Source organism: Labeo rohita, chromosome 5, assembly GCF_022985175.1.
Source record: "Labeo rohita strain BAU-BD-2019 chromosome 5, IGBB_LRoh.1.0, whole genome shotgun sequence".
NCBI classification, from domain to species: Eukaryota; Metazoa; Chordata; class Actinopteri; order Cypriniformes; family Cyprinidae; genus Labeo; species Labeo rohita.
The window spans coordinates 23,806,108-23,832,543 of record NC_066873.1 but is presented as its reverse complement, the minus strand read 5'-3'; the positions used below and the strand labels follow the sequence as shown (position 1 = coordinate 23,832,543).

At 38.6% G+C, this 26,436-nt stretch overlaps 1 protein-coding gene across 3 annotated transcripts in view; it reads left to right on the top strand.

Annotated features, from left to right (window-relative positions):
• mark4a (MAP/microtubule affinity-regulating kinase 4a) overlaps positions 1 to 25,721 on the top strand; it is a 50,548-nt gene extending 24,827 nt beyond the window's left edge. Inside the window, exons 1-18 of one of the 3 annotated variants that reach the window (XM_051109487.1) lie at positions 3,252 to 3,919; positions 7,605 to 7,802; positions 9,447 to 9,500; positions 11,658 to 11,706; positions 11,828 to 11,893; positions 12,064 to 12,134; positions 12,270 to 12,326; positions 12,794 to 13,030; positions 14,929 to 15,048; positions 15,277 to 15,376; positions 15,533 to 15,642; positions 15,955 to 16,129; positions 16,216 to 16,427; positions 17,976 to 18,079; positions 18,165 to 18,449; positions 20,934 to 21,016; positions 21,433 to 21,477; positions 21,927 to 22,100. In XM_051109487.1, the coding sequence (XP_050965444.1) occupies positions 3,869 to 3,919; positions 7,605 to 7,802; positions 9,447 to 9,500; positions 11,658 to 11,706; positions 11,828 to 11,893; positions 12,064 to 12,134; positions 12,270 to 12,326; positions 12,794 to 13,030; positions 14,929 to 15,048; positions 15,277 to 15,376; positions 15,533 to 15,642; positions 15,955 to 16,129; positions 16,216 to 16,427; positions 17,976 to 18,079; positions 18,165 to 18,449; positions 20,934 to 21,016; positions 21,433 to 21,477; positions 21,927 to 21,991 (2,082 nt within the window). In that variant the 5' untranslated portion in view covers positions 3,252 to 3,868 and the 3' untranslated portion in view covers positions 21,992 to 22,100. Of the gene's footprint in view, positions 1 to 3,251; positions 3,920 to 7,604; positions 7,803 to 9,446; positions 9,501 to 11,657; positions 11,707 to 11,827; positions 11,894 to 12,063; positions 12,135 to 12,269; positions 12,327 to 12,793; positions 13,031 to 14,928; positions 15,049 to 15,276; positions 15,377 to 15,532; positions 15,643 to 15,954; positions 16,130 to 16,215; positions 16,428 to 17,975; positions 18,080 to 18,164; positions 18,450 to 20,933; positions 21,017 to 21,432; positions 21,478 to 21,926 lie in introns of those variants that run through there. The other 2 variants (XM_051109485.1, XM_051109486.1) reach the window with 2 other exon arrangements.
• The last annotated feature ends 715 nt before the right edge of the window (positions 25,722 to 26,436 follow it).

Sequence of the window (26,436 nt, the reverse complement as noted above, 5' to 3'; positions counted from 1 at the left end):
TGTTAGACTCCATCTAGTGGTCTTTTGATGGTCTAAATTTAGTATCAATGGTATGATATACCATGCAATTTTACCTATTTATGTCATTTTATCCATTTTCTTTCTTTCTTTTTAGATTAATTTTTACATCAAAAATGTGCACTCACACAAGAATTAACTTTTTCATATTACTGGCTCAAGTTAGGCCATTTGATTCCACTGAAGGTGTGTCAACCACTTTCATGAAATCACATGAGCTGCATCTCAAACTGGGCTGAGCTAATAAGAAAATATCTTTGCATTTATACCAACACAGTTTAAAAGACCACTGCTGTTTTAGCTGCTTTGGAAATTTTTCAAAAGTAAAAAGCATAAATGATCACTGCAGCAGCACATTAAGACAAGTTGTGTCCATTTTATGTGGTGCAGTGAGGGTTGCCTGACCATTCTCTAATTTTTGAGTAATTGCCTAGTAATTATTTTAAATAAATTAAATTTATTTCAAACCATGTTTATGTCATGGAACACAACAAATTTTGGTTATACGGATTTTATGAGATTTTGCTGGTTACAGATCTCGAGATAGTATGAATCTGGGGAAAAGTCTACTTTATTAATGCATTTTGAGAAATGCGCTCTAATATGAACCTACCAAATAACAAAAATGAACAGTATTTTACAGCATTTATCTTTATTTTTAAAACAGTGGTTTGCAACCAGAGGGATGGTGACCACTAGTGGGCCTCAGAAAACCTCCAAGAGGGACTTGAAAACCGAAACTAGAATTCTAAACCTATTTTTAACCAACTTTACAGGTTTTGGACCACTTGAGATGAACTTGAGACTCTTGTGTAAATAAGCTTTAAATGTCCAAGGCAATATGTGTGAATTAGCATTAATTGTCTTATTAAGAAGATATTGTGTATAATTAAATGCATGAAAACATCGAATTGTGTTTGTATGGGTACATTTTGTTGCCTCGGTTCATCATGAGGTGATAAACAGTCCTTGAACGAGATCCTCATTAAGTCTGAGCCACTCCTATTTGATTTTACAGCTGCGGTAGCGTTAATCTGAGTGCAGCAGTGAAGAGAGACCATTGTTGGGATGGTTAGGGTCTTTAATGATTTTCCTGGTTCTTGGCCTGCACCACTTGAATTAAATGTCCTGTAAGGTAGATGATGCGCTCAGTGGAGCATTTCGATCTCTGCAGGGCCTTGCAGTCTAGTTTCTAAACTAGGCTGTGGTGCTGTGTGAGAGAATGCTTGTGTTGTAAAAAAAAAAAAAAAAAAGACAGTATTTAGTAACTTTCTCAAAAGTCTAAGGTGGTGGAGGTGCTGCTGATGTGGATATTGTGGACAGATGTGGGCTGAGATGTGAATAGTGGATAGGATGGGGTGTGTGGCTTGATGAATCATTCAGTGTAGAGCAGGGCTAGGCTTTTAACAGCTGTATAAACAGTGTCTTGAACTTAGGAAATAGCAGCAAGTGGACAAAACTGGAGCAGTAATGTGGTATAAGGGAATTTATTAAAAGAAGATTAAAAGAATAGTTCACCTAAAAATGAAAATCTGCTGAAATTATACTCACCCTCGGCTTTACAATGGATTATTGTGAGATTATTTTCAATTGTATATTCTGACGGCACCCATTCAAGTGATGTACTGCTTAATTTCCCCAAATCTGTTCCGATGAAGAAACAAACTCATCTACATCTTGAATGGCCTGAGGGTGAGTAAATCTGTTTTAGTAGGTGTGCTGGAGAAAAGTCATGTATGTACCAATCTGCTACAGTGAGAGCTTCTAGGAAGAATTGGACCGGTCAAAGTTTGCTATGTTTAAGTCCGTGCTTAATTGCAAGTTAATGGGATATCCCGAGCAAAGGTGAACTTTATGTTTGTGACATAATCACAGTCTGTGACACTACTTTTAACTTTTAATTCTGGCCACAAACTTTCAACACATTTCCCACAAATCCCTTTACTGTTGTGTGTACAGTAGTTTCCTGGACCTGGTATTGAGCTCCCACTGAAATGTTTTAGTACTGTATTCACACTGAAATTTAAAGTACTGTAATGTAATCCAGTTAAGACTTTTCTATCCTTAAAAAAGATAGTTCACTCAAAAATGAGAATTGTATCATTATTTACTCACCCTCAAGTTTAGCACAAAAGAAGATATTTTGAAGAATGTGGGTAACTAAACAGTTACATAGTATGAGAGGCATTAAAAACCAGCAACTGTTAAACAGTTATACCCACATTCTTTTGTGTTCAACAGAAGCAAAAAAAAAAAGAAAATCATACAGGTTTGGAACAACTTGAGGGTGAATAAATTATGACAGAATTGTCATTTTTGGGTGAGCTATCCCTTTAAAAATCATTTTTAAATTGTAAAATATTTCACAATATTACATTTCCCCCTGTATTTTAATCAAATAAATGCAGTCTTAGTGAGCGTAAGAGACTCCTTTCTAAAACATTAAAATCTGACGACCCCAAATTTTTGAATGGTATAGTGAATATTAAAAAGAGAAAGAAAGAAAGAAAAAGAAATTGTGAGGCAGACACAGTTCAGAAGCAAGTTGTGGGCAGAACTAAATAAAAAAAATGGTATTTAGGCAAAATAAGCAAAATGTACACATCTTCATTCTGTTCAAAAGTTTACACCCCCATCTCTTAATGCAGCATTTTTCCTTCTGGAGCATCAATGAGCATTTAAACCTTATGTAATAGTTGCATATGAGTCCCTCGGTTGTCCTCAGTGTAAAAAGATGGATCTCAAAATCATATGTAAACTTTAATAAATTAAACTATTATTTTCTCTTGTGGACTACATGTTAAGATCTTTTATGTGAAATATATTAAATATATTAAATAAAAAATGACATGCATTTTGTATGATTCCACTTATATTGGTAAAATAAACATTTTGTAACATTTTTAACAAGGTGTATGTAAACTTTTGATTTAAACTGTATATTGGCCCTTTCTAGCTTCTTTAACTTGTCCTTTGCCACTGGCCTGTGCAAATATTGTAAATACACAGTTTTATTTTATTTTCATTAGACAATTTCACAGTTAAGACGATTGATATGTTAAAACAGCTGCGGTAGATTATGGTATTCCCCTTTAGCTCTTACAAAGGAGTTTAAAGACCGTCAAAGCAACGGAGATTTTTGACATGTGCCAACTGCCTAACGTTATATCAGTCCGCTTGTGTGGAGCTCTTTAAATTGTCCATCAGTGCGCGCGCGTGTGCGTCCGCGCGCTTGTGTCAGAGCTGAGACGAGCGCTAGCGGAGGCAGCAGTGGCGCATCTCACATATCCGCCGCTGGAATATAACGGCTGCTGTAGGATGTGAACGGGTCTCGGCCTCGTCACCGGCCAAAGCTTCTGTTCTCACATGACAAGCAGATGCGAGAAGAGAGCGAGCGCGCGCGAGGGTGAACGGTGCAGGGGAGCGGAGAGATCCTCGGTATTATTATGAGAAAAGAGGACGGGGTTGTCGGAGCCGTATTTGTTTTGCTCGCGGAGATGAGGCGGGGGGTAGCGAGTCGCTACAAAATCGTTGGGCTCCGGCCAAGCATTACTCTGTTTTAGCACATATATACCGCCGCGCTTGCGTTCTCATCGACAACCGACTCGTTTGATCGCTACGGTTTGCATCGCAGAAAAATAATGCAGCTGTCTCGGGGACATCTGTGAGATTTGCGGACTGCTGTTGCCGCTGCCATGACAGACGCAGGCTTTATCGAGCAGGCGGTGTGAGAGAAGCACGGCCCCAGCTGCAGCAGCGCGGCCGATGTGGGCTGCGTTTACCGGGGGAGATTAAATCTGTAAATACTGTTCGCGTTATTCCTCTTTAATCGTGTGCAATCTCAGGGAAAATGTCCTCTCGGTCTGCTTTACCGTCTGCGAACGACCGGAGCACAGATCATGTAAGTATCATCATCTCAAATGAATTATTATTGTTGTAATATATCATCTCAGCGCCGCGTTTCCACTCGTATCCTACAACGCCCAGTATTTAACGTCAGGTGCACGGTCATTTTTGCAGCCGGGAATGAATATCAGCAAATCATTGCCAGCTATCGTTCATGGGAGGATGGGGAGGCAGGATACAGTGGCCCATGTACGCGTAGCAGGTTCTTTGGCAAAATGGGCCGCATCCTTGAATGTGCAAAGCAGCAAAAGAGGCGCTGCGAAACGCGCAGGCAGTAGAGCGCAGGCCATCCGCATAGTGTACACATCAGCGCATCATCTGCGCTCCTCTCCCAGAGAGCGGTTTTGCTTCATTGGCAGAATTTGCGGGAGAAAAAGCAAGGAAACGCTCTGTCGCTGCATATTAGAACATGGGTAGAACCATTCGGGCCACCAGAATCAACTAGGGAGGGTGAAGGGAGGTTGTAGCGTTAGCTGTGATCTGCCGTTCGCGTACAGTAGCGCTCTCCATAAACAGACGCACTGGCTGGTGTAGTGGCCTACCAGTTCTGCGACAACAAATTACACTGTGCTCCATGAACTGATCTAGACCTGTGTTTGCTGATGTATCTAGTGTGGCTTCAGTAAATTAGTAAACTTAAACAACCATTGTTTTTTATTGATTATAACAGCGTTGAAAAAAGAAACACACAATAAATAGATTTGTACTCACTGTAAATTTTAGAGCAAGCACCAAGGTAAATGTTTTTAGTAATGCATTAGAATATGTTCAGCTAACCAAATTTATATAATGGACCAGATTATTGATGTCTGAAGCTGAGGAAAATGATTAATTCCTAATTAAATTATTTTTTTTAATTTTCAGCAGCCAGTGATTCAGTGTCAGTGTTGCCTTCCTTCAGGCACCATTTTTCTCCTGAAACAAGCACAGGATTCTGGGATATCACAGAGAATTCAGAGAAAAACCAGTTAGATGAAGGCATCTTAGTATGTGACACAGAAGTACCTTGTTGAGCCAGTAATGAACTAAGATTACCTAAAGGAGAAGTTCACTTCCGGAACAAAAAAAACGTATGGATAATTTACCCACCCCCTTGTCATCCTAAATGTTCATGTCTTTCTTCAGTCGTAAACAAATTATGTTTCTTGAGGAAACATTTCAGAAATGTTCTCCACATAGTGGACTTCTATTGTGCCCCTGAGTTTGAACTTCCAAAATACAGTTTAAATGCAGCTTCAAAGGGCTCTAAACGATCCCAGCTGAGGAGCAAGGGTCTTATCTAGGGAAACGATCAGTTATTTTCTTAAAATTGACTGTTTATATACTTTTTAACCTCAAATGCTTCTTGTCTAGCTCTCCGTGTACTCTGTGTATTTCGGTATGGTCGAAAAAATTCCCATCTCATTTTCTCCTCAAACTTCAAAATCATCCTACAATGCTGCAGAAGTACCCACTCAGTGTTTACAAAGTGAATGTGCAAAGAAGATCAAACGCCCTTTAAAAAAAAAGGTAAAACAGCAATGTAGGACGATTTTGAAGTTGGAGGAGAAAAAGACTCTCTTGAACCAGAATACACAGAGTACACACAGAGTTAGACAAGACAAGCATTTGAGGTTAAAAAGTATATAAATTGTAATTTTAGAAAATAACCGATCGCTAGGTAAAACCCTTCTTCCTCGGCCGGGATTGTTTAAAGCCCTTTGAAGCTGCATTTAAACTACATTTTGGAAGTTCAAACTCGTAGACACCATAGACGTCCACTATATGGAGAGAAATCCTGAAATGTTTTCCTCAAAAAACATAATTCTTTACGACTTAGGAAAGAAAGACATGTACTTCTTGTATGACAAGGGAATGAGCAGATTGTCTGTAAATTTTTGTTCTGGAAGTGAACTACTCCTTTAACATCAACCCATGCTCTCTCCTGGCTGGCTTTCTTCCAAGAGGCTCTTTTCATAGAAACAGTCTATTATATTTCCTTTTTTTATATAATTTTTTTTTCATAAGTAGGAGAGTTAGTGCACAGTATGTATGATTTGGCATATTTTGTATATAGTGTGTGTGAGGTAGAGTCCAGTAAGAGTAGGGCAGGGCATCGTGAGTAATTTATTCAATCCCTGAGCTGTAATCCTGTGGTCAGCCGTGCAGATGGGGACCTGGGCATGTTTTGATTTCTGTGCAAGTTCCTTCATATCCCCTCTTAAGGGGACAGTTGGAGCCATTCAGGAAATTTTACCAGATGTTAGCCTGAGTGTTCAGGGCTCAGTCAGGTTTAAATGTGCTAATCTAAATAGAAAGTTTAGTTTCAGCGGCGACAGACTAAAACCCTCATGGCAAAGTAAGTTAATCCTGTATTACAGGGCAGAATTACTCACACACTAATGATGACCTCGGTTTTCCCGCTCACTTGCGTATACCATCATCACATTAGCAATCTGAAATGAAATCAAAAATTCATAGAATTTTTCAAAATTTATTTTATGTTTGTAAGCAAGCTGAATTATCTTAATTTCCCCTTCCATTTATGTATTTCTGAATAAATTTAGACACTTAAAAGCACTCAAAATGAAACCGAAATTAAAGTTTTTATTTAGCCTAAAAACCAAAATTAAAATTTAGCAAATTGAGTGACAGAACTTGATATGCTTTCCAGCATGTTGTGTTCTTAGGTGATAAATTAAACAAACTGTAACAAATGTTCAAAATGTAACAAAACAAAGTTCTTCAGCAGCAAGCCGTCTATCAATATTTCAGCCAAACAAATTTTACATAGTAGCATCCTTTCTGGTCACGGTGAAGTATATCCACATTGCTGCTGTGATTATTTGTTGTAGGTGTTGTGTGTACAAAATAGATGCTGAAATGGTCAAAATATGTCATCGGAGAAGCGCTAATTAAAAGTCACTGTTTTGGCCCTTCAATACTTTTCCCGTTGGTCAAAATTTTGATGCATCATTAGTGAACACTGTTCTTTTCAGAAATGCTCACAATATAGTTTAACCAATCATTCAATTAAAATAAATAAATAAATACTGATTGCTAGATGCCACAACAGTTGTTGGTCATTTGCATACATGTAGACTGATTTTTGTGTCTGAAGTAAGAGCTTATTCAGTAAATGAGAATTTAATACTGAAATCTGGTGCAGTTGGTCAGAGCCAATGTTGCCAAGTCTGCTTCCCACAGAATTGGGCTACTTTAACACTGTTGCTGCAGGTGTTTTTTTTGTCCAAGGGTTTAAGCGACCCCAATAACACGATTTTTACCGGGGGGACCCCGCACCGAAACACGATTAGGCTAGTTTTGGGCTAGTTTTAAGCAGCAATTGGGTGGGTTTTCTTGTGAAAACCTGGCAACCCTGGTTAGTGCTGTAGCGTTAGGCTTTTTCACCACAGTTTCATACTTGAAACTCTTTAATTCAGTTTATTTCTTACCGTCTTAACTGTTCTATTCTACAATTAAATTAAGTTTGTTTCTACATGCAATTTCTGTGATCGGAGCTAATTACTTGTTCTGGACTGGCTAGAGTAACATGCAGGTTTCTTTCTTTAATGCCATTTTTTCTTCTTTCTGTTCGCTTCTGCATCAACATGTATTCTCTATTTTAGTCCAGTCCAGTTTTTCCAAACTGAACTTAATTAATTGTAATATTTTTTCTCTGTTTGTGTCTCTCTGTCCAGCATGCGTCTCTGGTGGCAAGTCGTTCAGAGAAAGGGACGAATGTCTCGAGTCGTTCGCTGGGTGCGAGATGTCGTAACTCCATGGCCTCATGCTCAGATGAGCTGCCACACATCGGAAACTACCGGCTCCTTAAAACCATCGGCAAGGGCAACTTTGCTAAAGTCAAACTAGCCCGCCACATCCTCACGGGCAAAGAGGTGAGAAAGAAAGACTGCAAGAGAGAGAGTTTACATAGGTAAAACCAAAAGCCTGTGATAAGGAGCTGCTTTATTATGTCTCATTCTCATCAGAGCGCTTGTGAGCTGTAATTCTTTGGATGGTATATTTTTGAAGTGGTCCAACTTAAGTGTGAAAAATTCCACACCCACGTTTACTTTTTATAAACCAAAGCTGATATAGTGTGATTTTAGATGCACTTCTTAGTGGGCAGCAGAGAGCTTTAATAATCTTGGACAGTAATAAATTGTGTTTTTAAAGAATCAAGCAGAGTTTAAATACTTTTGGACCAATAATAGTGAACTACGTGTGATAGTCTGAAGCCACGTATACACTTTTGGGATTGACATCTTCATTTAAATGCAAATGGGAACCCTGTACATTATGGTTGTGTATGTATACGGAATACAATCGTCACTCCCAGACTTGTGATGGTTGACATACCCACAACACCATTGTGGCTATAAATAAGCAACATGGATGCTAAAAGTGTTGTGCTATCTATTTTTGACCAAATTAATATCAGTGACTGGATACGGGTTCTAATAAAACACACTTCAGCAGAGTGTTTTGTTTATGCTCTTAAAGCTGCTACTAACAGCATGTGCTCTGTTTGAACTGTACAGTATGAGTTGCCTTTAGACCACATGGCTGGTGGGAGCAGCTACGGTGGAGAGAGACAGACTGGCATGTGAATTTGCGAATGAGTCAAGACACATGGCTCTGTCTCTGACTAGCGCCACACGAGAAGAAAAGAGACATAGATGCACTTTTAATGACATCACTGCATTAACAGTTTGATTCTGTACACATTGCACATTTAATGAATAGATTTGGTTATCACAACCTGAATTTTTAGATTTGTTGAATGTGGTTGTCACTTCTGTAAATAAACAAAACTCTGAAGTATGGAGTACTTTTAAAATCCTAAAACAGATTTCTCTTCATATACTATGTTATGATAATTTCTTATTTCAATTCTGTGTATTCTAATAATGGAGTCAAATACACTACTGTTCAAAAGCATGAGGTCAGTAGGATTTCTTTTTGAAGGCAAGTTAATGCAAGAATGCATTCAATTAATCAAAAGTGACAGTAAAGACATTGATAATAGAAATTTAAAAAAATTCTGTTTCAAATAAATGTTGTTTGAACTTTCTATTAACCGAAGGATCTGGAAAAAAATCACATTTTTCACAAAACATATTTAGGACCACAGCTGTTTTCAACATTGACAGAATTGTTTTCAATGTTAATAATAGGAAATGTTTTTTGAGCACCAAATTAGCATAATAAATAGAAGGATCACTGAAAACTGGAGAAATGGCTGCTGAAAATTCAGCTTTGCCATCACAGCAATGATTATTTTAAACTGTAGTAATATTCACAATATTGGTGTTTAATAAAATACATTTTGAACAGTAGTGTGTATGTTCTCATTTTTTGTAACCAAGAATTTAAACTGATTTTCTTTTCTAGCAAGGTTTTTTTTTTTTTGATAAAACTATCTGCTATTAAATGTCAGATGACACAATATCGGGTTTGATTTAAGGAGCACTACCTATCTGGCAAAAGAGAAAATTAATGTTGGAGCTTAAATCACTAATTGTGCATTGTATATTTAGGTTGCAATAAAGATTATCGACAAGACTCAGTTGAACCCAACCAGCCTACAAAAGGTAAGACCCATTTTCAAGACATTTTTTCTTTATTTATAAGACAATTGTCACAATGCCACGCAAGCAATAATGCCATTTTATTAGGGTTAACACGAAGGAAAAAAATCATTGTACATAAACATCATCCAGTGTCCAGAAAATATTGAGCGCCTCAAGTAAACTGTGTTTTATATATATATATGTATATATATATACTGTATATATATATATCAGTATGTTGATTTAGAAGAGTGTGAGGCTCTTGGAGGTCTTGCAGTAATATGTGTGTGGTGTTAGTGTTTAGTGTCGCTGTTGAGTTTGCGCTCTCTCTTGTACACCAGTGACTCATCTGTCTCATAATAGATGATCACCAGCCTTCATTCCTCCCACTGGAGCCCACTACTCAAACATAGCACTGAGTTTGAGCATACATCAAGATTTTTTGATTCTTGACAACGCTATGTTTAATATGCTTCTGACTTTGAACACTCATGTGAAATCAGTGGTTTTCACTCATCTTGATGGATCTTACATTAAATCTCAGAACTGTGTCACATCTCAGCACTGACCTTTTGTGTGAGCACAGTTTGAAATGTAGTAACTTAACCATTGGATAGAGGGCATTGCTGTGTGAGCTCAGGCTTTTATTTTTTCCCCCTAAATGTCTATATCTATATTTCCATGCATTGTTTAGTCACCTCGTTTTCAAATCTGGCCATAGGCAGTCTTGTTTTTAAAATGCATCATTTGTTTGTGTGCTTAGTGTATGTGTTGGAGAGGAGAGGTCGACAGCTGCGGTTCTCCACAGGCCCAGAATGCCCCACTGTGATTCAATCCCGGCTCTGTAACACACACAGTTAACTGTACACAAACCGTAAACCACCCTTTTCTAACATAAGTCACGTATGGCTTTTTGATCACTCATATGGTTGATACGAGCTGTTATAGTAATGCTGGAATCATTGTTTAGTGGTGCATTTGTCAGTTGTCAGAGTAAGTGTTTGTCTTATTCCTCTCTTTTGCTCTTTTGTGTTTCACATAGAGAAAAGCTCAGCTTTGTCCTGTGTCATGTGTGCTAGATGATAGTTCCTATGCTTTACTATATAGGTAATATAAAAGAAATAAAAAATGAAGTATGTGCATTAATTTTTGTGGCTGTGTCAGCAATATCTCTTTTCTGACCTTCTGGTTTTCTGATTTACATGTTTTAGCGGTTCAAACATTTCTGAGCTCTTATGTCAACGAAACAGTGTTAAACATGTTTATTCTACTTAAAGTTACAATGTACAAAAAGTACCAAAAATGTAACAATTATGGCGAGGACTTTGTTCTATATGTCTGTTTTTAATTTGATGGAGGCAGATCTGAATGCAAGCTTGCAGTCATAAGAAAGAGGTGGTGTTTAAGAATTCCAACATTTGTCACCCTTAGATTAAGTTATGATATTTTGATTAAAAATTACAGGGTTAAAACAACATATGCATGGATGAATCATTCACAGTAAGATACATAACAATTTATTGGGTGGATTTCTATTTCATGCTGACTTAAAACTGACAAGCAGTTTTCAATAAAAAGAAATGTGCTTAGTCATTATGAGAGGTTGAGGCAATGTGATAAAAAACAGAAGTCCAAGGTGATTGGCTTATGAATCGACAAGCATGGGTGAGGAAAACAGCTGCTCATATATTCCTGTGATTTGATTGACAGGATTAGCTGTACAAGCTTCTCCTAAACGTTTGATTAGACATCTGTATTGACTAGAAAACAGACTGAGTTGATTTAATATTTCCATTTTCAACTCTGTGTTAAAGTATGTGTATCATCTGATAATGTGAATTAAAGAAATGAGCAGTATATCAAAGCCTTTTCTTCTAAACACATGTCTGTGAGATGTATTATGGGACAGATGCAGGTGCAGACTACATCCGGTGGTTTCCACAGCAACAGGGATTGTATATCTGGCACTTAGTACAGATGGAGAGAGAACAAAATACAGAAGTATATAAATATTATGTCTGGATATTGCTGTCCTAGATGAAGGCTTCATGTTGATAATTGTTGTTGATGCAGAATATCAGCATATTCTGTGAATAATTGAAATGCTATGTATTATTCTTGATAATCACTGAAGAATCACATCACCCTGTTTTTCTTTCTTTCACTCTTCTCTTGCAGCTGTTCAGAGAGGTGCGGATCATGAAGACTCTCCGTCACCCCAACATTGGTAAGATGCACTAAAATGCAATAAATGCATGGCTTAATTGCACTGCAAAATAATTAGTTTATGCTTTTTAAATGTAAGCTTACCAGAAGTATTAAATGTCAGCTACCCTTATATTTTACAGTCCAACTATTTGAGGTTATTGAGACAGAGAAGACGCTTTATCTTGTGATGGAATATGCAAGTGGAGGTGAGCTCTGATGTACATACTGGAGTATGGAATATTACTTTGTATATTTGTGTAATGAAGTGTCTCTACAGAGTTGCAACATAATGCAAATAGACTTGATGCTCAACATAATATTTATAGTGGCATCTGTGATATTTGGGATATAATTCATGTGTGGTTTGGTTTTTCAGGTGAGGTGTTTGATTATCTGGTGTCTCATGGAAGAATGAAAGAAATAGAGGCTAGAGCCAAATTCAGACAGGTGAGACATTTATCTTATCACTACAGCACATAATGCAGGATTTAGGAAGGTTTTGCATCACATAAAGCCTCTGGTTTACAGTTTCAGTGTTCATGTGTTTTAACTAGGTTGTGTTATTTTTTTGTTTTGTTTCAGATTGTGTCAGCTGTTCATTACTGTCATCAGAAGAATATAGTCCACAGAGATCTGAAGGTACGAGCTGGAATCTTTACACCGCTAAAAATTAATAAATAAATAAAATAATAGTAATTAAATACCTAAAAAATGTGCATTTTTGTCATGTTGACCACTAAAAATATCCAAAAATCCTTAACACAATATAAATGTACTTACTCATAAAAACTGAATAAGGAAATACATCTTGAATTATGCAGATTTTCCAACCCCCTGTTTGCAGTTTTGATACTCAACAAAATCAATCTTGTATTAAATATAGAAAACGGTGTGTGTGTGTGTGTTTGTGTGTGTATAGATGGATACATAGGTATATAGATAGATATATTGCACTATACACTCATTATACTGTAAAAGTATAAAGCAGTGTTAGTGATTGTAGTATGTGTCTGTATCACGTTCTGTCCTGTATTTTTCTCTCTGTGTTTCTCTCCTTCTGTACAGCCTAATTATTTCTGTCTCCTTTGCTATTTCTGTCTTAATAGGCAGAGAATTTGCTATTGGATGCAGATGCTAACATAAAGATTGCAGACTTTGGCTTTAGTAACGAGTTTACGTTGGGGAATAAGTTGGACACCTTCTGCGGTTCCCCACCTTACGCAGCTCCAGAGTTGTTTCAAGGCAAAAAGTATGACGGGCCAGAGGTGGACATCTGGAGCCTGGGGGTCATCCTGTACACGCTGGTCAGCGGGTCACTTCCTTTTGATGGACAGAACCTCAAGGTACAGTTACTCTGTTCCTACACCCAACAATGATCCATTTCAGCCTCTTCACACCCTGCTTACTGGAGTGTGGGAAAGAATCAATACAGTATCTTATTGCAGTATTCTCTGATTGTGATATTGAGTTGATGAACTGATACCAGTTACACTGGTATTTACAGCAAACTACAGGTCAAGTCACTTTTATTTATATCCCGCTTTGTACAATACAGATTGTGTTAAGGCAGCTTTACAGTGGGACACTGGATGCAAAATTCACTTTTACATGGTGTTTGCATAAAAATCTATTCACTTCTTTTTTTCCCAAAAATTCCCCAAAAAACCTAAACAGTCTCAATTATCAAGCCGTTTTGATTTTCTGAGCCAATATGACGTCATATTGCTCAAGCCCCGCCCACAGTCACTAACAGACTGTCCCGTATTAGCATATTTCAGCCCTCAGCCAGTTGTACACTGTCCACCATTTTTCTCTCGAGCAGCTGTAGCGACAGCAATATTTCGTATAGAATGCAGGTGTTTTGTAGTTGGATCTATCTATCTATCTATCTATGTCTGTCTGTCTGTGTTTGTCTGTCGATCTCTCGATCTGTCTATCCGTCTGTTCGACTGTCTGCCTGTCTTGTTTATTTATTTATTTATTTCAACAGTTTTCTTCTTGAATATTATTTTTTAATTTATTCCTTTGATGGAAAAGATGAATTTCAGAGTCATTACTCCAGTCTTCAGTGTTAAATGATCCTTCAGAAATAATTCTGATATACTTGTTTTCTTTTTTTTTGGAATTTTCATATCAACATTGCCATACAGGATAAAGGAGAAGTCCACTTCCAGAACAAAGAAAATTACAGATAATGTACATACTCCTTTGTCATCCAAGAAGTTAATGTCTTTCTTTCTTCAGTCGTAAAGAAATTGTGTTTTTTGAGGAAAACATACTGTATAATGGGCTACTATGGTGCCCCGATTTTTAACTTCCAAAATGCAGTTTAAATGCAGCTTCAAACGATCCCAAATGCGGTTGTAAATGATCCCAGCCGAGGAAGAAGGGTCTTATCTAATGAAATGATCGTTTATTTTCATAAAAATAATACAATTTTAATGTCAAATGCTTGTCTTGTCTTACTCTGCCTGTGTTTTTGTTCTGGTTCATGACAGTTAGGGTATGTCGAAAAACTCCCATCTCATGTTCTCCCTCAACTTCAAAATCATCCTATATCGCTGTTTTACCTTTTTTGTTAAGGCTGTTTGATCTTCTTTGCATGTTTACTTTGCAAAGACTGGGTCGGTACTTCTGCAGCGATGTAGGATGATTTTGAAATGATTTTTGAAGTTGAGGAAGAAAATACGATTGGAGTTTTTCGACATACCCTAACTGTCTTGAGCCAGAATACACAGAGTTCAGGGAGAGCAAGACAAGATGAGCATTTGAGATTAAAAAGTATTTAAATTGTATTTTTTTAAAATGAAAATAACCAATTGTTTCGCTAGATAAGACCCTTCTTCCTCAGTTGGGATCGTTTAAAACCGCATTTGTGATCGTTTGAAGCTGCATTTAAACTGCATTTTGTTAGTTCAAACTCGGGGCACCATATCAGTCCATAATATGGAGAAAAACACTGAAATGTTTTCTTCAAAAAAACATAATTTCTTTACGACTGAAGAAAGAAAGACATGAACAAAAATCTTACTGACCCCACACTTTGAACAGTAGTGTACACCAAGGGAAATTAATCTAGAACAGTGCACCTTTTTGTTTGTTTGTGTCCTTACATTACACTGAATATGTTTTAACTTTGGACCTAAAAGATTCTTTTAATTTCTTAATTCTCTGGTAACTACTGTCTAAAGACCACATTGATAACTGTCACACATTTTGCTGTTGCATGTGTGTTTTCTAGGAGCTGCGTGAGCGAGTGTTGAGGGGGAAGTACCGTGTGCCCTTCTACATGTCCACAGACTGTGAGGGGATTCTGCGCAGGTTTCTTGTGCTCAATCCCAGCAAACGTTGCACTCTAGAGGTGCATACTTGCAGATATATATATATACACTGCCGTACTAAATCCTGTACCAGATACATTATATGATGCCTCTATGATGAGTTATATCTCTGTGAAGTTTCTGTGCTGTAGAATGCTTACTGCATGCATTTGCTGGAAATTTGTGTATGATTCAAGTTAAGTCAGTTTAGTTAAATGACTGAGTTGGGAAGTTTCTGTGTAATCAGGATGCTGGTATTTCTTCCACAGCAAGTGATGAAGGATAAGTGGATGAATGCAGGGTATGAGGGCGATGAGCTAAAGCCCCACGTTGAGCCAGCGGAGGACTACAGTGACCCCAACCGCATTGGTGAGACCAGTAGGAAATTGGTTAAAGTGTTTTACTATGTACAGTCTTTTGCTACTGTTATTATTTTACTGTTGTGTTCAAATTATCCTTAGAATGAAGAGACTGGTTGTGTTTGTAAATATTACTCTCTGTTCTTTGATTTCTTTGTCTTTCCAGAGATTATGGTTGGGATGGGTTTTACTACAGAAGAGATTAAAGACTCTTTACTCAATCAGAAATATAATGAAGTTACAGCTACATATCTATTGTTGGGCCTGAAGACTGAGGTAATACTTTGCGTGCACACACACACACACACACACATGTTAGTTTTTGTGAATTGTGGGGACTTTCCATAGACTTCTATAGATTTTATACTGACCAAACGATATTGTCCCCACAATGTCAAAAATTTCAGGTTTTACTATCCTTGTGGGGACATTTGGTCCCCACAATGTAGCAAAAACAAGTACACACACACACACACACACACTGTGCTACTATATACCAATTTTAGACTTGAAAATACTGCTTGTTTGTCAGCAAACAAAAATTCTCAGGAGTTTATTTTCTACTCATTTTCTCGGTTCTGGTCATAGGATGGCGCTGAGTCACGAGTTAGTGGCAGTATGACTTTGCCGCGGGTGCGTCCGAGCCCAATTACCAACGGAACCAACAAACACTCCTCTTCTTCTTCATCTTCCTCATCCTCACACAGCAAGACTCAGCGCAGCGCTTCTACCTACCACCGCCAGCGACGGCACAGTGACTTCTGTACGAGACACTTCATCTTGAACTCTAAAGAGAAAAGTGCTTCCAATTGTGAATGATCATAATATTTATACGTTTTTCATATGCAGGTGGTCCCAGCATGCCTGTGATGCACCCTAAGCGTAGCCCGACCAGCGGCGGAGACCGTGAGCTGCGTGAGAGCCGCATGCCGCCGAGGAAGGCCAGCTGTAGCGTAATGGGCAGTCGGACCCTACCACCGTCTAGTCCAATGGTCAGCACCGCCAACAACCCCAATAAGGCTGAAATACCTGATCGACGCAAAGAGATGACCGCCACCACTGTAAGAGAAGTTTCTCTACCTCATTTATTAATAAAAAGACATGTTTGACAAAGCTTTATTTTGTGGAAAACACAGTGATCAGAATTAGAGAACAGTAACCACTGTAGCACGAAAGAAGATAACGACTAAACTTTTGGAGGGTTACAGATGTCAAAAATTAGTAGGAAGTGTAGAGGCCCTTGCTTTAAATGACTTCAGCACGTCTGCAGCTGCAGGACATCATTAGTTTCTCAGACTGCGCTGGTTTGATCTTGGTTCACTCTTCTTCCATTCTCTTCCATAGTTTGGTAACTGTAGTGGGTTTCTTAGCCATAACTTTGTCGCCAAGGATTTTCAATCAGGTTTAGATCAGGACTCTGGCCCAGCCATGAATCTGTATAAGAAACCCAACACATGCTGCAGAAAATATCCCCCAAACCATGACACTTTTCTCTTTCACCTTTCACTGACTTCTTTATGCACTTGGGCTTCAGTCTTTCCTCAGTTTGACGCCGAACAAAATGTTTCCCATCAGACTCAAATAAATTAAACTTGCTCTCATCACTAAAGTGAACTTTGGACCAGTTTTCCTCTCCCACACAGCATGCTCCTCAGCAAAGGTGAGCTTAGCCCTTTGATTATTTCTGCTGAAGAGTGGCTTGGTGTCTACAGAGTGCACTCTTAGTCCGACTTTTCGTAAACGTCCTGAGACAGATCCTAACCCACTGAACCGATTCCCTATTGAGAGTCTTTGCATTATCCTGTCTTCTCGTGCATTTGTCTTATGTGGACGACCAGCCTTTTTGGGGGACTTGAATAGATTAGTGTCATTGTAAACCTGCAAAATTTGAGAAAACACTGATTTGGAATGACTAACTTCTCTTGCAATGGCTGAAAGTGTCATCCCTTTGGCCTTCATCTGGACAACCTCCTGTCACAGGGTTACAGTCACCTTAGGGCAACCCAACATCTTGCAGTCTCAGTAAAAATTGGAGGAATGTTTCCAGTTAAATAGGGTTTGACATATAATTAAGGAAATTAGCACCAGGTGCCAGATTAACACCAGTAACCTGGAGGTATATGTAAGTCTTCTTTTTCAAATGTCACATTTAAGTTTTTATACTGTGCTTCAGAATACAATTAATTAATTAAATAAAAACGAATTTAAAAAAAAGGAGACTTTTATTCAGCAAAGATGCATTAAATTAATCTAAAGTAATAGTAAAGACATAATATTTCAACATTTATTTTAATTAGTTATTTTAAACTTTCTATTCATCAAAGAATCCAGAAAAAGTATCACATACAATTATTAAAATTATCAAATATTAAAAATAAAATTCTAATAATTTCCTGCATCTGTTTTTGATTATTTTGACAGTTGGACCTAATTGTGTGTATGTATGTATATATATATATATATATATATATATATATGAAGAGTTCAGATGCAAAAGCCTTAGGCAGAGGCTTAGATAGATAGATAGATAGATAGATAGATAGATAGATAGATAGATAGATAGATAGATATTCACATTTTTGAAATGTTGTGTCCCATCTTTGTTGTAGAACAATATCCCAGGAAGTACTATGACCCGCAGAAACACGTATGTATGTACAGATCGTACCAGCACTGACCGACACTCGCTGCTGCAGAACGGCAAAGACAACAGGTGACAAACCGATACATTCATAACACAGATACACTCTGTCACTGTCTGCCTCTTATTCACTCAGTCTGTTTCTATCTCTTCTCAGCTCCCTGTCTCACCGCCTCCCTCCCACCTCTCCCTCCACTCTCAGTATTGTTGGAGCGGGAGCATCCTCCTCCTCTTCCTCAGGTGAGCGCTGTCGGCTGACACGTGGATCCACCATCCGGAGCACCTTCCACGGGGGTCAGCTCCGTGACCGTGTCCCGCCCACCTATGGACCTCCGCCCACGTCGCCCACCCTCAGCCATGACGCTGGAGCCCTGCCGCCCAACGTCCGCAGCCGGGCCACTTCTAACCTGTTCAGCAAACTCACCTCCAAACTCACACGCAGGTAAGAGGAGAGACTCTCATCATGTAAATAAAAACATCAACTGATGACGTATTGCTACGCAATAAAAAAAATCAGAAAAACATGAAAAGCATCAAAAATGTCTGTCTCTGATCCAGAGAGAAGTGATACTAAAGCTCCTCTAACAATGACTGATTATTTTTGCAAGAAATCGGCAGGTCATTGCTCAATATCAGACATTTGTGCTGTTGGATCATATGAACAAGATGAAGGATTATTGGAAAAAAACTGTAATGCTCAATATGGCAGCTATACAGTTAAAAGAGCCAGCTGATATAGACATCACAATGCTCAATAAAACAACAGTAGGAACAGAAGTCTTTTCATAAGGTGCGGTCACATTTATCATTGTTTGATGTCAAGTCATGTCATAACCAGCTCAATAAAGATATTCGCCTGAAGGGTGTCCGGCAGCAAAGAAATTTTCTTATGCAGTTTTCGTATCAAGTTCAAGTTTGGAGAACAAATTTGCAGCACTGATCAATAGCAAGCTTCTTGGTTCAGCAATGACCTCTGTGTAAGTGTAGCTTTAATAATTTAACAACAAAGCAAAACAAAAGATGCACAATGTGTGAGGTGCTTATTCTGGTTTTGTAAACAACACTACACTTCAACATTATAATATGATCAGTAAGAAAGACTGCTTAGAACGCAGTTACTTAAGGTTGGTTTGTTTGCTATCTGGCAGAATAGCTTTGGATATTGGTTTCATTGTTGTTATTTTCGTATCATTCGTCATATTTTGTCACATCTGGTCCTGCATGATAAATTTTAAATGTGAACGGACCTTTACAGTTCAAAGAGCCGATCAACTCTTTGTTTACTTTTAAATGTGAATGCAAATGATCTGGAAAATACTGATGTTTGAATGAATTGTCCCTAAGAAGTACAATTTATAATACCGGTTGTGGTTACATTTTTTTTCTTTAATTCCTAATTACGATAGCCTCGTGGTTCGCACGCCGGCATATAGCGCAACTGTACTCGGCGACCCGAGTTCGCTTTCCGTCTTGAGGTCCTTTGCTGATCCCACCCCCCTCTCTCCACCCACTGTCAAGCAGTTACATAGATTTCAATCTTTTCACATTTAAGGACATAGCTGTACTTCATTGACTGGAAATAGTCTTTCAATGGCCTAATTTATGTAGAACAGAGTGAAATCACTCACAGTAACATTAACTTTAGTGATGCACAGAAATTTTGACAACCAAAATTATTTGGTCCATGAAATATTTGGCTTCCTCACCTGAGAAAGAGGCTATCGTAATTAGGAATTAAAGAAAAAAAAATCTAACCACAACTGGTATCATAAATTTTACTTCTTAGGGGCAATTCATTTAAACAATAGTTAAACTGCCCACTGTTCTTTAGAAAAACCCTTCAAGTCCCACAAATTTTTTGGTTTTTCAGGATTTTTGTGTATTTGAATCCTTTCCAACAATGACTGTATGATTTTGAGATCCACCTTTTGACACTGAGGACAACTGAGGGACTCATATGCAACTATTACAGAAGGTTCAAATGTTCACTGATGCTCCAGAAGGAAAAAAACATCCATTAAGAGTCGGGGGGTGAAAACTTTTGAACAGAATGGAGATGTTTAAATTTTTCTTATTTTGCCTAAATATCATTTTTTTTCATTTAGTACTGCCCTTCAGAGGCTACTGAAGATATTTACATGTTTCCCAGAAGACAAAATAAGTTAGTAATTATTAACTTAACATTAACTTTACATGTAAAATAAATCAGTGCATCATTAATCAACTTCTTCTGTTTTAGCTATACTGAACTACAGTATCTTACAGGAGACAGATCATGTGCTCCACCATCTTCACTCTTATTGGTAGTCATCACATCACATCAATGCTCATTTGCAGAAATGTAAACTTTTCTCAGAATGATCGAGCCATTGGACAAACACAACACTTTGCCACAGGTCACTGTCAGTACTGTCAATGGAAATCAACACTGTTTTTAAAAAAGAATTACTTCGGATTTCTTTATCTTGTCACTCCAAGTTGCTGTCAACGTGAATAGGACCTTAGGCAGAGGTTTGCATTTAGGCGATACTTAAGTGGTTAAATTTGTCAGTATGCTTTTGACAGACACATTCTTCCAACAAATAAATGCATAGACTTGATGATAATGTAACGCATTACATAACTACATTACTACATCAAAAAATATGATTCCTTTAAAAAAAAATGCTGCCTGTCTGATAACACTAGGGAATTCTTCTAGCTTAAAAGTTGGTTTGGCAATCATGCTCCATACATTCATCATTCCTTGACTTACCGCCTTTCTTTCGAGCTTTCCAAGCATACAAATGTATATCTTTCCTAGTCTCTCCTTCTTTGCTCTTATTTCTGTTTCTTTTCTTTCTCTCAACGGTGTTTGCTCTCACTATCACTCAGTCCTTCTCTGACTTTCTGCATCTCTTCTCCTCATTGTGTCTCTCTCTCCTAGGGTCAATCTTGACCCCTCTAAACGCCAGGGCTCTAATAAATCAGTGTCGGGTTGTACTCTTCCACAGGGATCCAAAACAGTTAGTAAGTTCCTCTGTCTGCCGCTGTTTGCTTGTCTGTTGCCGCTGCACGTCTGTCTGTTTCTGCATATGGCATGCCTGTCTGCATGCAGTCTCTTTTGCAGAACGTGTGTCTGGTAAACAGGATGCGAGGTTGAGGAAAGGCTGGATGATGGTGCATGGAGGTTTTTGTCTCTTATCGGTTTGCATGCATCTAGGAGTATGCACAAGTTTTGATTCTGTTTGACCAATTACACATCGGCCAGGTCAGGCATCGGTCAGTTATACTGACCTAATAGCAGACTGTATTGGTGGACAGGAGTGAGAGATTTAGATATGTATGATTGCATTTTTTGTTGTTGGTTATGGTGGAGTTGTGTTGCATGGATCAGACACTATTGGGGTAATGCAGACCATCTGAAAATGTGTGTTTCTTTACAGGGTCACAAATGAATCTGAGGGAGTCAGCAGATCTGCGGTCACAGGGTGAGTCCTCATATGATACTACATGCTGAAATCAAGAATGGCCCACTTAGGGAATTTTTCACATTGTGGTGCTTTTTAACACTGGTTTGGTCCAAGCAACTGAACCAATTGCCAAGTGTACATGAAGATCATGTTATGACGTTCTGGTTAAACATTACAGGTCAGTTTCCTTTTAAAGAGATAGTTAACCGGAAAATTTAAATTCTGTCATTACTTACTCACCCTCATGATGTCCCAAACCCATAAGACCTTCATTCTTCGTTCTTTGTTCGATCTTCAGAATACAAATTAAGATATTTTTGATAAAATACGAGAGCTTTCTGACCCTGCATAAAGTGTGACGCAACTGACACGTTAAAGGTTCCAACCATAATGTTATGAAGCAATGAGAACACTTTTTGTGTGCAAATAATATTTCTCTTTATACTCTCTTTCTCTCTCTTTCCCAGTGGCCATTTATCTGGGGATCAGAAAGCGTCCGAGCCCTGGAGCGGGGGAGGGGGGTGGGATGTAAGGGGTCGTCTCTCCCGTCCCCCCCGGGCCCCTGCAGAAGTGGTACTGGCCTTGCGTGAGGCGGCGAGGGGATGCGGCTGCCAGGTCCGGCACGCTGGCCCGTTTCTGCTTTGCTGCAGTCATGGGGCGGCAGGGTCAAAGGTCGCTTTCCAAGCTGAGGTGTGCCAGCTGAGTGTGGGTCCCGCAGAGGCAAACGGAGTACGCTACACACGCCTGTGGGGGGCCCCCCTCGCCTTCAGGCACATCGCATCACAGATCTCTAAAGAGGTGGAGCTCTGAGGGGACGGGGGAGGAGACTTGACTCGGAGACGTCCCCTCACTATATCCGTCGTTACAGCGAACTGACGTTGACCCACCCACTTATGTGTTATAGACTTAAAACAACATCTGATCCCTCCTCCAGTCAACACTCAACACGCACCGAAACGAAACGTACATACATACACGTAAACACAAACAATCACCTTAAAAGCACGGGACACTCAACCCTGACAATATGGAAATCTAAAGTACAAAAACAAGCACACCCCTTCCATGCACAACATAAACCTGAGCGCTTCTTAACATGGATACACACACACACACACACACACTCTGAGCAGCCTCATTCACTGAATCTGGATTGAATCCAGTTTAGTATTTTTATTCTCATTCTAGTCATGAAATTCTTACTTCAATAATTGATGTCATTCTTTTTTTTAACCACTTTTGTATGTTTTCGACAAGTCTTGACATTTTAAACGGGTCATCATTTTTATGTTTTTGTGATTTAATGTGTCTTACATTTCTTAATACTGAGTCATTGACAATGTAGGACTGTAGCTGCCAATGAACTATATGCACAAATGTGAAGTTGGCAAACTTATCCTAACATCATAGCTTCACCGTGCCCACCCAAATCTACATCGCTGGCGACCGCAAATTTGATCTGGCTGCAAGCCAACCATCCACGCTTTGTTTTTTTTAGATCGTCCAGGCTAAAGCTTGTTCCCTAGAAAATGTTTTTCTGATGTATAGTGCCAGTTTACTTGCTTCCTACCAATTTTAATTTAGAAGAGACATTTAATGCCAAATGACTTTCCCTGACCCCTCGCGAACAGGCTCTGTGATTGGTTGATTCTAGATATTAATCCTTTATTTCGACTCCTATTCAGTGATCCTTTGCAAATAGAGTCCACTCTCCCTTCACCTGGTCAGAGTGGAGTTGAGGTTACCGCAAAGGTGGTTTTAGTGTTCGGTGTTATTAAAGACACATTTCCTGCATTGTAGATATCTGAATAATTTGGATAATTGGAAAATTATTTAATTACAAATAATAAATAACAATTCTCCATTTCCAGTATTACAAATGAATAGAAAAGTGTTTTTCATTCAGATTTATCACTATATTGGTGTTTAAAAAGTCTCTTAACTAATCAGATTTTACTTCAAAAGCCCCAGATATCTAAATGCAGGATGTTTTCATGCAGGAATGCAGGAAGAAGTTCAGTTCTTTTGCTGCTAGAATATATTTTAGGGGCAAATGCACCAACAGGGCTTTGAAAAGAGTTGTCTTTTGATTCAAAGTCAGTTGCACTTGCAGTCTTGTGATAATATGGCATTATATATGACTCACTTTCCATTGCAAAGTCTTAACAATGCAGTGTAACATAAACAGAGATGCAGTTTAAGATTGGACCAGACGTTGTGTCATGGACTGGCCATGTTTTTGCTGTAGCTCATGATGGTTTTTAGTTTGTCTCCTTAACAGATTATTATTGACTTAACATGGGTTTCATGTGCAGGTTTGACACCTGAATAAAAGACATACGCTGCTTAAGATTATTTTTCAGGAGTAGATATAGGTTTGTTTGTAGCTTTTTCAAGTCTTGGCTTGCTTTTTGACCAAACCAGTTCTGGTCATTTGTTGTATAACAAGGCCTAACTTTGCAATAGGTGTCAATTTGGCAAGCATAAAATGAGCAGCGATTCACAACCGAGTGGATCAAAATGTACCTGTGAGTGGTGAAAATTGTGCAATAGCAATAGATGTTACTGTCACGTTTAGAAGTTGTTTCTACCTTAGTGTAAAGCCATGCTTTGGCCCTGTTGGTGCTGCCAGCCTGTAGACAGTGAGATACTGAGCAGGTACGAGGAGTTTTTTTAGTCAGGAAGGTGTATAGGACACTTCTTGCTAGTTCAGTTCGGATAAACAGGTTGGTTTAATATGGTTGATCTGTTAAGTTTTAATCGGGGAGTCATTGTGTTGTGAAATATGTCGTAGATATTAATGAATTATATTCCAGTCTCTCCATGTTGGATTATGGTACAGAAAACAAGCTTGGTTCTTGATTTTGATTGTCTGCGGCAAGTATGTCAAAAGCTTCGAGATGACTGAAAGTTTAGTTGTGATGACTGACTCCACAGCAATCACTGTGGCACGTCACCTTTGACCTCTAGCCACGCGGTGAGCCCCCAGACCACGTTGCAAGTCTGCCATCTCTTCATCCATCCTCTTTTTTGTTGTCTCGTTCACTCTGCCTTTGTGCCACACTTTCGCAAAGACACCCAGTTTCTCCTCGTCCGATTGCCGAATCACTGGAAATCCTTGTGTCATTGTTCTGTCTGCTCTGTGACTGGACTCCTGTTGTGGAGAAGCTTCCTGTTTGAAACTGAACAGGGTAAGGACTAGACGTCCTGGACCAGTCTGACCCGGTCTCAGCATCGGACCGGCTCTATCTGGTTTGGACTGCTGAGATCTGTATCTGTTCGATGTCCATTAAGACCTCTGTGCACTCATGTTGACTTGAATCAGCTGCATCCTATGGCTCTGTGGGTTTGTACCCATGTTTGGCCACCGGAAGGCGCCAATGTCTTAAATGTGAACACTTCGATTTGTGTATATTTGCACAGGTACTTAATTTATTTTCTAGAATAATTATCTTGGGAGAAAAAAAAAATACGTGGTTTATATCAGTCAGACTCTGGCTGTATATAAAGATTATGATACTGATGATAATATTGTGAGTATAGTATATACAGTATCTTAGAACTCCAGGTTAAATCATAGCTAGAGCAGAGACCCTCTGCTAGCTCTCCAGACGTTTCTATGTGTGCTGAAGTGAAACACTAACCTGCAATCCTGCATGATTCAGAGCAAGGATGGAGAAAGATAGAAGACAAATGTGAAATAACAGAACGGGCGAAAGAATTCGAGGGAGAGAGAGCGTGTATGCGTGTGCATGTATGTGTGAATGTGTGCGTCTGTGTATTGCGCTACTCTGTTGCCCTGCCTCCCTCTCTCTGCTGGTAAGAAAATGTTTGTGTGAGAGGATTAGGGCAGACTTTTGCTCTGGCAGCCATACTTGACCTGGAGTGAAAGTGTGTCGGTATGAATGAGATTTTTAATGTCCATGGCATTAAAAAAAGAGAGTATTAGTGAGAATCGTGGGTCGGCCGCGTCACATCTGAATGGTAAATCCCTCCAGTTCAGTGTTGTGCTGTCTGTGACGTAAACTGTCTGCTATGACATTGGGTTTCTCATGATGCATTTAGCTAATATGCAATATGACGAGAGAAGTCAGGTGGACAAACTATATATATGAGAGAGAGCAAAGAGAGAGACAGAGAGATTCAAACCTTGATGCTGTTTGCAGAAAGTCTTTTTTTCCCCCCAGAGGTCTTTGCACCTCTGGCCAAATATTAAAATGGAAACAAAAGATCTTGAGAGAAATAAACTTCACTGATGTTGGCATCTTTGTTTGTGCTCAATTATTGCATCATTTTCATCCAGATGAATGGGAATCTTGTGGTGTACAAAATTCTAGCTATATATAGCTTTTATGGGTACCTTTATTTATTGACTGGTTGGAAAAGATAAAACATCATTTATATATATACATATTTTTTTTTTTATCATAATATATGTTAAATGACAATAAATTATACCATGGTCTGTCTGAATACTCCATTCTGATTGACTGGCAGATAATGTACTCACCGACTTGTCATCCAAGATGTTCATGTTTTTCTTTCTTCAGTCGTAAAAAAATTATGTTTCTTGAGGAAAACATTTCAGGAATTATCTTTATATAGTGGACCTCAGTGGTGCCCCCAAGTTTGAACCTCCAAAATGCAGTTTAAATACAGCTTCAAAAGGCTCTTGTCTAGTGAAACGAAAATACAACTTATATACAATTTAACCTCAAATGCTTATCTTGTCAAAAAAATTCCATCTCATTTTCTTCTTCAACTTTAAAATCATCCTACATTTTTGTAAAAAGGTAAAACAGCGTCGTTTGATCTTCTTTGCATGTTGATTTTGTAAATACTGGGTGATTTTTCTGCAGCGATATAGGACGATTTTGAAATTGTGGAAGAAAATGAGATGGGAGTTTTTCAACATACCCTAACTGTCTTGAACCAGAAAATGCAGAGCTAGACAAGATGAGCGTTTGAGGTTAAAAA